The sequence below is a fragment of the Lycorma delicatula genome, chromosome 9 (assembly GCF_047948215.1).
Source record: "Lycorma delicatula isolate Av1 chromosome 9, ASM4794821v1, whole genome shotgun sequence".
Taxonomy (NCBI): domain Eukaryota; kingdom Metazoa; phylum Arthropoda; class Insecta; order Hemiptera; family Fulgoridae; genus Lycorma; species Lycorma delicatula.
In genome coordinates, this window is record NC_134463.1 from 131,557,727 (window position 1) to 131,574,681 (window position 16,955).

Sequence of the window (16,955 nt, forward strand, 5' to 3'; positions counted from 1 at the left end):
CTCTCTCTCTCTCTCTCTCTCTCTCTCTCTCTCTCTCTCTCTCTCTCTCTCTCTCTCTCTCTCTCTCTCTCTCTCTCTCTCTCTCTCTCTCTCTCTCTCTCTCTCTCTCTCTCTCTCTCTCTCTCTCTCTCTCTCTCTCTCTCTCTCTCTCTCTCTCTCTCTCTCTCTCTCTCTCTCTCTCTCTCTCTCTCTCTCTGTGTGTGTGTGTGTGTGTGTGTGTGTGTGTGTGTGTGTGTGTGTGTGTGTGTGTGTGTGTGTGTGTGTGTGTGTGTGTGTGTGTGTGTGTGTGTGTGAGTGAGTGATGGAAATATTTCTGAGGTCTTCTTATTGCTATCATTTTAGCTGCTGTATTTTTGTTATAAATGGATCTGAGTAATATATTAATACTAATTTTTCTGCTTTTTTTTCATGCTAAGTTGCTAGATAAATATTTACCAAAGGTTAGTAAATATGTATGTTATAAATTTGCATACAACGTATATTCTTGTACTTATGTTGTAGTTATGATTTTACTGTATTTTCTTTACTTTTATACCAATTTATATGTGTGTTTTATTTTATAAATAAAATTTCCTTATAGATCACGTGGTTTTATACACTGTTATGGAATGTTAATTTAGTTATTTTTGTATTTTTTTAATATTAAACGTGTGATTTAAATTATAAATACTCTACTGTGAATAGCCATTATTAATTTCTTTTGCAACTTCTATTTTGCTTTTGATTTGTTGTGAAGTATTTTTTAAGATTTTATTTTACTGTTTGCATTATATATATGTTGTATTTGTAGAATTTGTAGTGATTTGTTAATCAGTTCAAAACACACACACACACACACACACACACACACACATATATGTAAACTATATTTATCTGATCAACCTAAGTACAGAATAATAAATAAAGTTGAATGACATTTACCTTATTCCATTATGCATACAAAAGCACTTACGCGAATTTCTTGCATCATCAGTTGCATTAAATTACTTTTACTAATTATTCAGATCAAATTTCATATTAAAATTAAAAATTATTTTTGTATTATATTAAAATTTTAAAATTAACTTATTTTTTAAAATTAAAATTTCCGTGTATCGAGATATGATGTCAATTATTAAAATTAAATTAAAAATTAAAATAAATAAGTAGTTTAAATAAAATAAAATAAAAATGCATGCGGTCTAGGCAACCAATGTTACATAACTGTACAGAGTTGAAATATTATAAATTAACAATATCTGAAGAAGTGTTACTGTTTACAGCAGCTTTTATAATTGTGTCATCCTCATACTCTGTTTGAAAATTAAATATAATTTGTATATTAGTACAGAATAATATGATTCTTAAAAGAATTGACTTAGAAAAATAATTATAAACGCCAACCATACAAGATTGTTATTTAAATTCTACAAATTACATATTAAATTTAGTAATATAATACAGTCAATAAACTTCAACAAAATTTGTCTAAATTAAATGTAACACCTAAATATGCTAAAATCAATATAAAAAATGATCAGTTTGAAAAATATATAAGAAAACAAAAATATTTGCTGAAAAGTTTAGGGTAAAACAAGAAATCAAACATGCATATTACAAAAGAAATTTGTTAAATATTGAATTATACAATACACATCTCCACTTAGTAAAAGTTCTGGGAAATTTTATATATTTGATTAAGACTAATATTGATATGTATAGATGCAAACTTAATGATTCTAAACGTAAAAAATTGATAATTTGGTAAAAATAAAAAAATAATTATAATGATAATAATAATCAAATGCAGCAAACGTATAGGCATTTCCTGCCCATATAAATCACAAACTTTTTACAAATCATTCTATGGCTGCATTATACGAACGTCGTGCTACCTATTCCAGACCAGCCGGAATTAGGTACCACGAATTAAGAAGAAAACACGAAATTGCTATTCCTGAGACACTAGCAATTTCCATGAGAGAAATACCGCCATGGCTCTTGCCGGCGTAAATACAAGGTTGGATCTCTCTCAGGGAGAAATAAAAAAGAAGCCAGCATTTATCATCCAACAGGAATTTTTAGCCACTGTCAGTAACTATGAAGAACATATCAGAATTTATACTGACGGCTCTAAAAATGAACATGGTGTTGGATGCTCCATATATGTAAATGGAGAAGCCCGTTGTTTGAAACTGCCAGTTATGGCCAGTGTTTATACGGCAGAATTTACTGCCATTCAGCAAGCTCTTCGCTTCACAGAACATTATTGCGAAGAGAGAGTGCTAATTTGTTCCGATTCTCTAAGTGCACTTGTTGCAATTCGGAACAAAAACATTAAGGATGTCTTAATTTCAAACATGCTGTCCATTTTATACGTTTTAAATCAACGAGGACAGCGATGCATATTTGTATGGACTCCAGGGCATGCTGGTATTACAGGTAATGAAAGCGCAGACGAAGATGCCAGAAAGGCAACAGTCTGCGATAATTTGGATGGATTTCCTGTAAGAGTGGCAGACGTTAAAAACCGTCTAACTAACATAGTAAGAAACAAGTGGAATACTGAATGGAGGAGTTTAAATACAAAATTAAACTCAGTAAAAACTTCTCCGTGTAAATGGAAAAGCAACATGAAGTTGACTCGCCGAGAACAAGTAGCTGTGACCAGACTTAGAATCGGTCACACGCGATTAACAAATTCATATTTGTTAACCGGCGATGAGAGACCAGTGTGCGGTGTTTGCAATAAAGCACTTACAATTAAGCATCTAATAGAAGAGTGGACAATATATGAGGACCTCAGAAAGAGGTTCCGTCTAACAAAAGATATTACTGCTGATTTAGCTAATGGAAATGAAAGAATAATAGTTGCATACTTACACGCCAGTGGACTTCTTAAAAGTCTATAAAAATGGAAATTTTAAAGTTGTGTTAAAGAGTCTCTAAGAGGTAGTTTCATCCATATTTGGGAGTCTTGAAGCATGGCATGATGAATAGTGACGGGAGGTAGCCCTCTTGCCTAGTGACGGGAGGTAGACCCTCGTTTGTCTGCATTCAAGAGCAGTGAGTCGGGGTGTGTCCAATGATGGCATGGGTGACCCTCAAGAGTGAACTTAGGGCGCGAGGCTATGGGTGGGCGCAATGCATGTCTGTAGCCTGTTTATATAGAGAGTTGACTGCCACAGCATCCTGGCGCGACTGATATTCTGCTTAACGGCGGTTCTGGTCGCCCCGAGGGTGCTAAAATTAACAAATAATCGAGACGGGTAGAAGAAGATTAATGGTATTGATAACTTGTATTTTTAATTTCATGGTTTTTTAAGAAACTTATTTCAAATTTTAATATCGGGCCCCTTTACACCCTGTAAGTGTTGTGCTTGTCTTTGTTATTTGTGTTTTAATGTTCTGTGTAGTTTGTGCTTTTAAATAAAATGTAAGGGCCCTTTACACCCTTACATATGACGATCCTGATGGTGATTCTAATTTTTTTCTAAGAACGTGACGAGGGCTAATGACCTTAGTAGTCGATGCCCGTAAAAATTCAAGAAAAAAAAATAATCATAATTATATTTGTAAAGAATATAATAATAATAGTAATAATGAAGGTTTGGGTTATTACACAATACAAGGGGATTTGTTGAGGAATAGTGTTTATGATAATTTGCAATTTACGGATTTTACGAGTGAATTCAGGTTCCTTTGCTGATATTGATAAATTTAACAAATGTTGCCCTTGATAGTGAGGAACAGTTTATTTTGCCCAATGCATTTAAATTTAATCTGAAAAATAGTGATGAGAATGATGTTATTAAGAATATATTAGTGGATTCTGAAATAAATATTAATAAAGTTAAATCCTAATGATAAAGAAATTTTACATAATATCATTAGTAATAAAATTCATGATATTAAATCTGAAAATTTAAGTTACAAACCTGTTTTTAGTAAAAAACTAGTTTACAATCTCAAAAATAAATTAAACATTAATAATAGTATTATTTTAAAATCAGATAAATCCAATACACCTGTCATCATGTACTCTGAAAAATATAAAAATTTGATGAAACTATATATATTATAAAATAATTTTGAAGAAATAAATGACTCCACTAAAGAATTTTCAAGTGTAATTAAAAGTTTAATAACAAAATACCACAATATTTTTGATTACAATAATAATTTAATATATCAATGTAGATTATACCCTTTCGAACCAAGTGCACTATATTAACTGGATTTCTGAAAAATACATAAACCTGGTATAGCTATGTGACCTTTAATTAATTTTTCAACCGCTCCTTCTTACATTACTTCCAAAATAATAGATAAAATACTTAGGATCAAAATGAATTTAGATTAAAATATAATATAAAGAATGAATAAGAGTTCATAAAAATTAAAAGACTTAAAAATTGAGGATAACACTAGGATGGTTAGTAATATGTACCCTAGCATATCCGTAGATAAAACAATTATCGTAATAAAGAATAAATTAATCACAAAGACCCTTTATTTATTGATGATATGGTTGTTATTCGAAATATATGCCAATAGAATTATTTTAAATTTGATGACAAATATTATACTCAAGAAAATACCTTACCTATAGGGTTTTCCTTTGTCAGCCATCATGTGTGAGATTTATTTACAAGAATTTGAAAATTAAATTTTTTATAGCATATTCATGATATTTTACTACAGTTTAGGTATGTTGATGATATTTTTGTGGTCTACAAGGTGTGTGTGAAAAGTAATGAGACTGACTTTTTACTTACCAAAGTTTTTATTTTTTTCAAACAACAATATTATCCCCTTCAAAGTAGTTCCCTTGGACAGCTTTATACCGGTGGAGTTGTTGTTCCCACTCCTGGTAGCATCATTGATCACACTCCTGGTAGCGTTGTTGTTCCCACTCCTGGTAGCAGCGCTGGAAGGCTTCAACTGGTAGAGCTTTTAACTGGTCAGTCACAGTCTTTTGAATGTTCTCCAGAGTTCCAAAATTTGATGCACGGTGAAAGCGTTTAAATTTAACCGTTCACGCATCATCCTTATTGTTAAATGACAGATTGATCTCACAAGAACTCTCATACGCTCAACGTTTTCATCAGATTTTGAAGTTGAAGGTCTCCCTGAGCGAGGTTGATCTTCAACGTGTTCTTGGCCTTTCAAAAATGATTTGTCCCACCGGAAAACTTGTGCTCTCGATAAGCAATGTTTCCCATAGGCCTGTTTCAACTTTTCAATGGTCACACTCGTGGATTCCCCAAGTTTAACGCAAAACTTGATCGCACAACGTTGCTATAAATTCCAATGCTCCATTTTCATCACGCACAACAAAAACACAACTTTCTGATGGCGCTGTCAAAAATAATGTGTTGGCTGAACAGAGTTGAAACTCATACTGAGCATGTGGAAGGGATGAACAAACCGGTCTAGCACAGACCGGTAGACACAGCGTTGCCAGATCGCTCGCATTGTTACCAATCTCAATACTTTTCTCACACACATTGTATAATCCTGTTATATGTAATGAACATCTAATAATTTTGAACAAGTTAAACTCTTACTATAATGAATTGAAATTTACTTCTGAAATTGATAAAAATAGGAGAATTAATTTACTTAGTTATTAGTATCAAAATCAACAATAAAAATAAAAAGAATCAATTCATAACCTCAGCATAACAAAACCACCATACATAGATATTCAGATCATCCATGGTCACACAAAATTAATACGTATATAAACATGGTTATTAGAGCATTGAGTTACACAAAGTATAATGAAAATAGAAATAAATTAAATAAAGAAATAGATGTATAACAAATTGCTAAATATAACGGTTATAATGAATCTTTAGTAGATAATATGTACAAAAAGCAAATGTCAAAAATTAACTATAGTACATGTTTAATACCAGTAAATAACAGAAAAAAAATTGATAATGTATATTTAAAATATGTATATACCGATAACATTGTTGAGAATATAAGAAAGGTTTATGATAAAAATATGATAACCATTTAATAAAACACTTAAAAAATAATAGAATATACTGATTCATATGGCTTATACAATTTAAGTGGAATTTATAAAATAAAATGCTATGAATGTGACTTTATTGATGTTGGAAGAACCACAAGATCTTTTAAAACTAGATTCTATGAACATTTTAGATATTATAAAAATGGAAAACTGGGTTACTGTAATGTTTCTGATCATGTTATTAATAATACACATTCAATATCTGATCTTCAAACAAATTTAGAAGTACTGGAAATTAAAAAATACAAATAGTAGGGGTTTAAACATTTTAGAAAGATTCTATATATATATATATATATATATATATATATAAATATAAAAGTAAATTTAATTTGATCAACCTTCAGAGTATGAGGATGACACAATTATAAAAGCAGCTGTAGACAGTAACACTTCTTCAGATATTGTTAATTTATAATATTTCAACTCTGTACAGTTATGTAACATTGGTTAAGAAGACCGCATGCATTTTTATTTTATTTTATTTAAACTACTTATTTATTTTAATTTTTAATTTAATTTTAGTAATTGACGTCGTATCTCTATACACGGAATTCTTAATTTTTAATATTAATTTTAAAAAAAAATTAATTTTAAAATTTTTATGTAATACAAAAATAATTTTTAATTTTAATATGTAATTTGATGTGAATAATTTGTAAAAGTAATTTAATGCAACTGATGATGCAAGAAATTCATGCAAGTGCTTTTGTATGCATAATGGAATAAGGTAAGTGTCATCCTACTTTATTTATTGTTCTGTACTTAGGTTGATCAAATAAAAATAATTAACTTAAGAAAAATACACAACACACACACACACACACACACATATATATATATATATATATAAAACAAGACATATTTTACTTAAAAATATTATATTTATTAATCTTTTGAGTTAACCAATCAACTGTACACACCTATAAATTAAATTCACTATGTTTCACGTAGAACTTTCTAAGCTTCTTCAGATAACGATACACATTCATACAGACACACATATCATACAGAATTGTCTTACTTACTCATAAACTTAAATAAATTACATTTAAGTTTTATATATATATATATATATAAAGTTAAATGTAAGGAAGATATTTTTATTTTATTCCTGTTCTATTCCTTCTCTAGGAAGATATAAACAACCATACTTTTTCAAAACAGAAAACTTGTCTCTGAATTTATTTTCAAAATTAGTGATTTTTTACAAAAAAGATTATTTAGGAGCAAGTATGACATTATGGTGTAGAATAAAGTCATACTTTTTCAATTGAAAGTAATTGAGTAACGATGCGGGTTACTTGATTGATTCCATTTTTGTATAGGGATCCCATTTTAATATGAGATATTGTTTTTATTCTACAACAAATTGTACAGGATGAATTCAGTAAGATACAAAACGCTATTAAGAATACTATTTAAAAATTAGTTGCGATACATTTTGTTCATCACATTTCTTTCACTGTGATCTAGTATATAATCGGTTTGCAAAAAACATTAGCTTAACATAAATATGTTTAGGCATAAAGTTGTATGTAGAAAAAAGATGTCTTATATTGAAACATAAAAGAAACTTCATGTAGGAAAATAATCTAATGAAAGTTTAAGGTTGACAGAATGCGTTTTGATTTCATTTTTTGCATAAAATAAAGATGGAATTGTCCAAAGTTCAATGTAGAATTAATAAAAGTCTTATATTGAAATGAAAAAGAAACTTTATGTAGTAGGCAAATTATCGAATGAAAGTTTCCCAATCCACAAAGTAATACGGACCATAAAGTCATAGTTGCTCCTAAATAATGTTTTTTGTAAAAAAAAAAAACAATGTTCACTGTTTTTTCATGATTCATGTGTTTTTGGAAATACCTCAATCAGCAGTTCTTTGTATATATATATATATATATATATATATATATATATATATACATGCAGTAAGTATCATTTATAATGACATTGGATGTAGTGACAAAAAAGTTGTCTCATGGTTGGTTTGGTATTCTGTTAATACTAGTAAGTATCGTTTGTAGTGGTATCAGATATAATGACGTATTGATTAGTGACCAAAAATTTTTCTCTTGTTTAGTTTGGTATGCTGTTAATGCATAACTACAGTGTGTACATTTTTTATAATGACATCAGTTGAAGAGTGACATGTTGGTTATTATGACTTATTTTTCCTACTGCGATGCAACATTTTATGGTTTATAATTACGGACAAAAGTGACTCATCAGTAATGTAATCTACAATGTAGCTACAGAAATGTTTTGACTGTTCCTTTTTTCTTACATATTCGCTGTAGTTCTTTTTTTAACTTCTTCGTGTACTAGATTATTGTAAACTGGAGCAGTCACATTTAGTTTTTATTAATCTTTTGTTGTGAGCGTATCGTATCGTGCGAGTACAGTACTTTATTTTACTTATCCTGTGTAATTCATTCGATAGCGATTTAATTATGACTGCATTGTCAGGAGATTAGAGAATGACGAAACTAATAAGGACATCGCCCAAGAATTAGGCATAGGTCATTCAACAATATCGGTGATATGGAAGAACCGTGAAAAAATTAGGAAAAGTTTTGAAGCAAATTCTGTGAAAAAAAATTATGACCTAGTCAACGTAAAGATGTAAAGCAAAATAATCGACTTTTTGCAGAAAAAGTAATTTTTACAGTTTTTCTCTATCTTTAGTTACTCTACCATATTTGTATTTATTATTGCATAGTTTTGTTTTTTTTTTTTTTTTATTTATATTTTTGCGGAAATAAATTTTTATTATTTTCAATAATTATTATTATTACTATATTACAATACCCATGTAGATGGCTTATTAAAGTAGTACCACTACGCTACCTAAACATCGGTTATTGTGACTGTTGGTTATAATGACCTAAAATCTTCGGTCCCTTGGAGGTAACAATATTTTATAAACAATATTTTTTTTTTGTATATTGAAAATGTTATACATGATGTGTCCAGTATGTTTCAATTTATTATCACTAGTCAACACTGCTGATTTATATCTAACATGTTATACAACTTTTCTTGCCGTACTTTGGGTGCTGATTTCAAATATGCTATTGAAATCTAATTACTGCATAAAGGTTTTACATAAAAAGTAAATTTGTAAACATTTTTTTATAATAAACTCATTTTGGTCAATAACTGGTTGCAATTAAGAGTAGATTTTGCATTTTTAATTTTAAACAATACATATACAAGCTAAATAAAGAAAAAATAAATAAATATATACACATATCATTAGAAGTAGACATGTACAAGCACGTCTGTATAATGGCATCATACAAACATCTGTTGTTGCCTATTACAAAAATAAAAATTTTATTCAGTCTAAGTTCACTTGTCTATACTGTGTGTTGTTTCACAGTTATTTGTATTTTCATCAGCTATATTTTCAACAGTTCTTAAAATACAAAAGTGATTTTTCTCATTTTTATTTGCTATAAAATGGCTTCTGCAAAAGTTTGTGGGTGTTTAAATCACCTAGACAATTTTTGTTATGTCTGCAGTAAATTTACACCTAAATCTCAAAGAAAGGCTTTTTGAATCGATGAAAACAGCTTGTAAATTTTTTTTTTTTTTATTGTGCGCTCTGGGATCAAGATAATGTACGGGCACATCATGTTATTTGCATATCGTGCTCAGTAACTATTAACTGAATGGTTGAAGGGGAAATGATGAGCCATACCGTTTGTTGTACCGATGGTTTGGCGTAAACCTAAGGACCATTTCACCAACCGTTACTTTTGTATGACAAATATATTTGGATTTTCATTACAAAATAGAATATTCATAAAATGTGCACATGAATTCTCAGCTCTACAGCCGGTACCATAGAAAGAGGAGTTACCTGTACCTGTACCACCATCTGATTATATGGTGGTACATTAACATTACTAGAAGAACAATCTGAAAATGAAGCAGGTGATGTAGAGGATGTTGAAGAATTTCTTCTGTATCTGATGATAAATCTCATTTAATTCACCAACATGAACTTAATGATTTAGTTCAGGATTTAGAGTTATCAAAGGAGCAAGCTGAACTTCTGGAGTCTAGACTGCAACAGCAGATTCTTTCAGTAAAATAAAAAACAAAAGTTATTACATTTAGAACACAAAACAGAATTCTTTCAATTTATTTTACTATCAAAAATTCATTGTGGCTTTACACTGATGTTGATGGCCGGACGAAAGAGCTTGGAATTCAGCATATTCCTGAAGAATGGTGTTTTTTATCGGCTCTTCTAAAGTTAGCATGAAAGCAGTTTTATTGCATAATGGTAACAAACAGCCATTTATTCCATTAGCTCATGCAGTCAACATGAAAGAAATGTTTGAAACTATGGCATCAATATTAGAAGTAATAAAATACAAAGAGTATAGTGACAAATTTGTAGTAATCTGAAAGTCGTTGCGTACTTTTTGGTTTACGAGCCGGGTTTATAAATATTTTGTTTTTGGGTTAGTCGTGATACAAAAAGGCATTACCAAGTATAGAACTGGCCATTGCGGCAGAACTTTGTGGCAGGTGAAAAAAATGTAAAGCATATATAATTAATTGAGAGAGGCAAAATCATACTATCGCCGCTTCACATAAAGTCAGACTCATGAAAAATGTTGTAAAGGCACTGTACAAAGACGGGCCTGGATTTAATTATTTAGAAATAAATTTTCCTAAATTGATCGATAATAAGCTCAAAGAGGATATATTTATCCGTCCACAAATCGAGACACTGCTTAAGGACTCAACTTTTGATGACAAACTTAACGAATGTGAACTAGCTGCATGGAGTCCTTGAGAGACGTTGTTGGTGGTTTTTTAGGCAACAGAAAAGATGAAAAATATGTTTTTTTTTGGTTAATAAGCTGTTAGAAAACTACAAATGTTTAAGATGTAGGATCATTAAAAATTGATTTCCTACACCCCCCACCTAGACTTTTTTTCTAAAAATATGGGTTCTGTCAGCAATAAGCAAGGAGAGTGTTTCCATTAGGATATTCTGATCGTGGAGCATCTACCAAAGAAGATGGAATCCTGGAATGATGGGTGATTATTGTTGGTTTTTGTTTAGAGAAACTGATCAAACATTGTACAAGCGAAAACGTTTGTCAACATATTTTAAAAATTAAAGGTAAGACAATTCCAATGATTTAAACTTTTAAAAACTATTATTTTAAGACATTTCCAGTTTTGTAGAATTTTAGAAGCTGTTATTTTAAAATTGTATTAGTGTATTCCAATTTATGTATGTTTGAATAAATACAAGTTTAGTTTATTTAAACAAATTTTAAATAAATACACAAATAATTTTTCTAAAATAGTGATTTCACAGTGATTATACATGTATCTGGGTAAATAAACTATATGTATCTAATAAACGTGACATATTACACAAATTCTGAAACGGTTTTGAATTTAGCACCCCAAAATAAGTTTAAATCACCACACGATTCCAGATACACAAAAAAAATCTTTTTTTGTTGACTAGTGTAATTACTAACAAAAGACCACCCATAAGCACATTAAATTAATAGCAAGCTCAATGCAAATGTATCAGTTCACGTAATAAACACTTTTCAGATCCATCGGTTCATCATCACTTATTTAAATAATTTCTTAATTAATGCATTATCTGATGTCATTATGTTAAAACTGATAGTTGTCATGACCAACTGTTGATCATGACAATGGTAGGTATGTATTACCTGAAACAATATTTTAATAGCTGATGGAATCAATTTTATTTGCTTTTGTTGGTAATTATTTTAACTATATTTTTTTTTTAAATTGCACATGTCAAGAAAAAGAGCACGATAAACAAATTCTTTATATCCAATACATCAACTGCTATACAGAAAAGATTGCCCGTAAAATTATAAAAGCAAATTAAAGCATCACAGAGAGAATTATAAATAAAACAGAACACACATTTTCAGGCCAAACCATTCTGTAAAACTCAGTTTACCTGGAATATATGGACTTGATTTCACTGTAATAAGTAGGGTAGACTTAAAAAAAAAATAACATTCTTATATCTTAATTAATTTTTTTCAAACCACCTCATTGAAATGAATCGAATATCCACAAACTAGACAGAAACATGGAAGACTTTGATAAACCATGTAGGATGCAGACTAGATGAACTTAAACTACTCATAATTTATAAACACATGAAACCCCGTAAAAATTACAATCTAACTGAGCAAACAGTTGAAACATATATATTGTTTGTACGGATTATAAATAAAGAGGATCTTCCAAAATTCAATTCAGACACTGGCATCATGTACAGTGACTCTAGTACTTTGCATGTGACGCATATACATGTTGATATACGTAGGTATTTTGTACTCTCAGCAACAGTTAAAAAATGTACGAAATTAATTGCAGTTCACTTAGCACCGAAAGAGTTAAACTTTCATTTGCTTATATAAGTATTAACAGCTTCATTCTGTTTTTTTCTGCTTTAAGCTTTATTTTCTTTGTTAAAATGTGACTTTTTTTGTTCGCTAGTGAGTAATTAATAATTTTTTTTATGAAAAATTAATCACAAAAGCATTAATGTTGTATAGGAGAAAGATGTGAAAATTTTATATAGCGAAGTAACAATGTCAATTCATGATTTCAAAAGCTTTTCAATGAAAGATAGAGATGCTGCTTTTCCTCTGCAAAGTCACCCACCGCATTGTATATTTTAAACCTCTTTTTTGTTTGTTTGCTATTAACAGTTGCCGGATGTGACTGCCAGTTTACAGAATGTTTCAGCATTGTTGGAGAATAATATTGAATATGAAGTTTCAAAAGGTCATGAAGAATTTGAGAAAGTGAAAACCAGTATTCAACAATCTGTTGATCGCAACATTCCATTAATATCTCAGAATATTAAAAGAACAGGTGATTATTATTTTAGTACTTAATTATTGTTAGCTGAATTTTTTTTTGATTGCTTTGCTCTAACTTCATTTGGTTTTACTTATTATAAATAACAAGAGGATTCTCATGAATTGAAACTCTAGTACGATAAAAGAAAGGAATTTTGATTTCTTCTTAAACAAGTACACTTGAATAAACACGTGTACAGATTTAATTTATTAAGCATTTGGGACCGTTGGTATTAATACAATTGTATAAAGTTCCACTTACCAACAATTTTCAAAATATATTTTCTAGTACTTTCGGAGTTGTTACGCCATCATCCGGGATTTCTTATAAGCTGTTAATTCAAAATTCAAATGTATAATTATATTTAAATTAAAATTTGTTATATTCATAATAGTCGATCGTCAAGAAATAAAAAAATAATTTGTGTATCAGTAAAACTGTAACGTCATATCCGTAAGATATTTACAACTATTATGAAAAAATCATTTTTTCATAATAGTCGTAATTACCTAAAAAATAAAGAAGAAAAAATAAAAAGTAGTCGTTATAGTCTATTTTCCATAATAGTGGGACTTTAATTTTCAAACTAGATTTTAATAAAATGTCATAAAAGTAGTAAAATCTTACACTCCAATTAAATGTAAGATATTATAAATGGGTAGATCAGAAATTATTTAAAAAAAATAATGTTATTGTATCTTCAAGACTGTGCGCTGGGCGCGTACCATTAGTATTTATCATTTGCATATAATTCTATTGTAAATTTTTTAATCGATATAGTATTAATTAAAGCTAAGTTGCATTCAATGATTGAACTCAAAAACAGTTTACAAAAATTTTACTTAATTTAAAACTTAACGGCCATTTTTATAGATTAAGTAAGAACTTAATTTACTTACTTTCTTTTATGTATTTTTTCATACTCTTTTTGTAACAAAAAAGTAAATAATTTTAAAAAATAATAAAAAATAGTAATAGTTAAAAGGGTTACATAAGTAAATAAATTTTTTATTCTGATATAGATCATGTCAGTAACGGGTAGATAACCCACCATTAAAAAAATTAACTGCTTCAATGTTTCCATGAATGGAATGGCAAAACCTTGATCAGAACACCACAAAATACTCGTAATTATGAAATTAAATATAATGTGTCTGAATTCTGTATTAATTAAAATATGAACACGTGAAAATCATTTTAAGCCAAATACATAAAGTTATAAATATAAAAAGTAATTACAAAATAATTCACAATTCAGATGGCTTTAATGAAAATTATTTGAGCACATATGTATTTACACGCCGAATGGGATACAGAAAATTTAGGTTTACTTTTAATTAGTAATAAAAGGAAATTATTTTATTTTAAATAAATTAATTGGAAGATTTTTGTCATGTTTGAAGCGGTTGCATGTTTTAGTGCTGCATAAAAAAGGATTTTTCAAGAACAGGTCTGTAAATACCATTTTTGATTTTCTCAACAGAGCTTTGACAGAGCTCCATGAATCAAATTTTTTATTTCTGGGAAATCTTCTGTGACCTTTTTGAGGCATTATTATGCCATATTAATTACAATGACTTAGGTTTCAGTCTTCAGTTTCTTTATTATCTGTAATAAATTTAGTAATTTATTAAACATTTTTTAATAAATCTCATTTGATAGTTTCTTGAAAATCACAACAGAAGTCTAATGAGGTCCTTTCTTGTAAGATGAAGTACTGTAATGATTTACCCTAAAACAGTTCTGTTGTCTGGTTTGATAGAAGTGGATACTAAAATATTTTTTAAGAATAATTAACTATTCTTTTTAGTAAAGGATGTTCATTTGTAATTATAATACATGGATGATTAACATTTTTAATTTTTAAAACAGTAGTGTACATGATTCATATTTTGGGATGTCAGACAGTGGTCTATTTTTTCTAGTTTTGTGTATTGAAAACCGATGACTTTCTGTGGAGCTGCAAAATATGATACACTTGAAATGTGAATACACATAGTTGTAATAAATATTTATATTTAATAACAACGGCAAGCTTAGTGTTTTATTTAGATGATTCGAAACAAGCGTAAGATTATTGAGTTTTGTCAAGTTGTGTGCTTTTGAATCGATAATATTTAAATTACCATATCAGATTTATGTATTCTTGGTTAAATTGTTTTCGTGAATTGGGCTTAAAGAAGGCTGCAGCTGCAAAAAGTTCTGAAAATTCATCTGGGAGTGAATTAAGTTGATGTACATCTGAACTACTTGATATTCATTTGGGGGGATTTAGTTGATACTTTTGTAGACGAAGATATTATTTCGTCTTCAAGTGAAGAAGTTCATCAGAAGAAGAATAGTTTAATGATGCTGATAGTACAGTACTGCTCTTGAAGATGAAGAGGAATTCACTGATGATCCACCTCTACTCAACTTTAATAAATTCATCCTGTTAGAGCCTCCTTCCATCACGAACAGCAAACTTACAGCAGTACTGGAAGATACTCCCACCATTGTTAACACATGTATGTTGTGAATGAATATCGTAATTGCATTGCCGGCTTCCCAGATTATTCTGTATTAAGTCTCAAATAAATTTACAGGTGAATGATGATAGCATTCTTTAAGTTATAATCTGTTTGTAACTGATGAAATAATGAATTTATTCTTGCTGAGTAAACCATTATATAAGTCAAGAGAAAAGCAAAAGTTGTTGTAAGGCTAAATCTCATTTACATAATTAGATTCCTATGAACAAGGAGGAGGAATTGTTCAATTTTTTCTATAATAATAAGCGTGGGATTGGTTAAATTAGCTAGTAATTTACCTTTACTTTTCAAAAGATGTCAAATATTAGTAAATTCATTGCTTCTGCTATGCTGAGGGACAGGTTTCAGTTATTATTAAGATGTTTAGATTTTAACAATAATGATGATAAAGCTACAAAAGGGCAAAGACCTCATAAAGTAGAACTTTTAGTGTCAAACAATTTTCTAAAAATGTTAACATCGATAAAGTTATAATCGATGAGTCAGTCGTGCCTTATAAAGGTAAATTGATACTTTGTCAATAATTACCTAAGAAAAGACATAAATACAGCATAAAATTGTACAAATTGTCTACTCCAAAAGCATTTACTTCAAATTTAATCATTTATCAATAGGTACACCTATAAACAAAAAGTCATTCTTAATCCTGTAAATTTAAAGTTTTATGTGAGTTAGTAAATCATGAAGGCTGAACTTTGTATGCTGAGAATTATTATTCCAGAATTCCTCTTGGTGAGAAACTTTACAGCCACAAAGTAAAATACTGTGGAATATTAAGCAGAGACCATAAAGGTGTGCCCATAACTGTAGCAGGAAAAATTTTAAATTGATAGATATAATTGGAAAACAAAAGGGAAAAGTAAAATTGGGTTCATGAAGTGTACATAACATTGATCATTTATGTTTTAATCACAAAGTTTCTTTAGTGTAATAGTATACAATTACCATCAATATTAATCTATACAATAAAGATGTCAATCAGTGTCAGTTACATTCAAAATATGTATTTTTATTATACAGTCCACTTAACCGACTTATTAATCAATCATTGGACCTCCGAGCCGAATCTTTTTTACTGAAATAGATGTACAAATTCTCAATTTGTACATCTATTTGTCAAGTGCAAACAAAACAATGTAAATTTGTATCATGTAATGATTTACAATTAATTCTTCAAATCTGTGTTTGGTATATATTCTGTGATTTTTTTCTAAATTGTTATAATTAAGACGTATAAATTTATGGGCAGTTTTTATTATTGCTGAAACAAATTGCATCATTACTCTCCTATAGGTGCGCGCATAACATAATGCTGTTACATTCCAGTTGGGATAAGCTGACTGCAGTTACAATATCGTTGTGTAAACAAGATAAGTAAAGCATGTTATTTTGTAATCTGTTGCCAAACATTTCTATAGTGAATTGTAATCTTTATACCAAATTTTCTTTATTATACACTTTATCCCACCACAAATTTAATTCCACACTTTAAG

The 16,955-nt window shown here is 29.3% G+C and overlaps 1 protein-coding gene across 1 annotated transcript in view; it reads left to right on the forward strand.

Annotated features, from left to right (window-relative positions):
• Positions 1-16,955, forward strand: part of LOC142330161 (prominin-like protein) — a 231,974-nt gene that overhangs the window by 110,844 nt on the left and 104,175 nt on the right. The window contains exon 7 of the mRNA XM_075375268.1: positions 12,778-12,943. Coding sequence (XP_075231383.1) covers positions 12,778-12,943 — 166 coding nt within the window. The remainder of the gene's footprint in view (positions 1-12,777; positions 12,944-16,955) is intronic.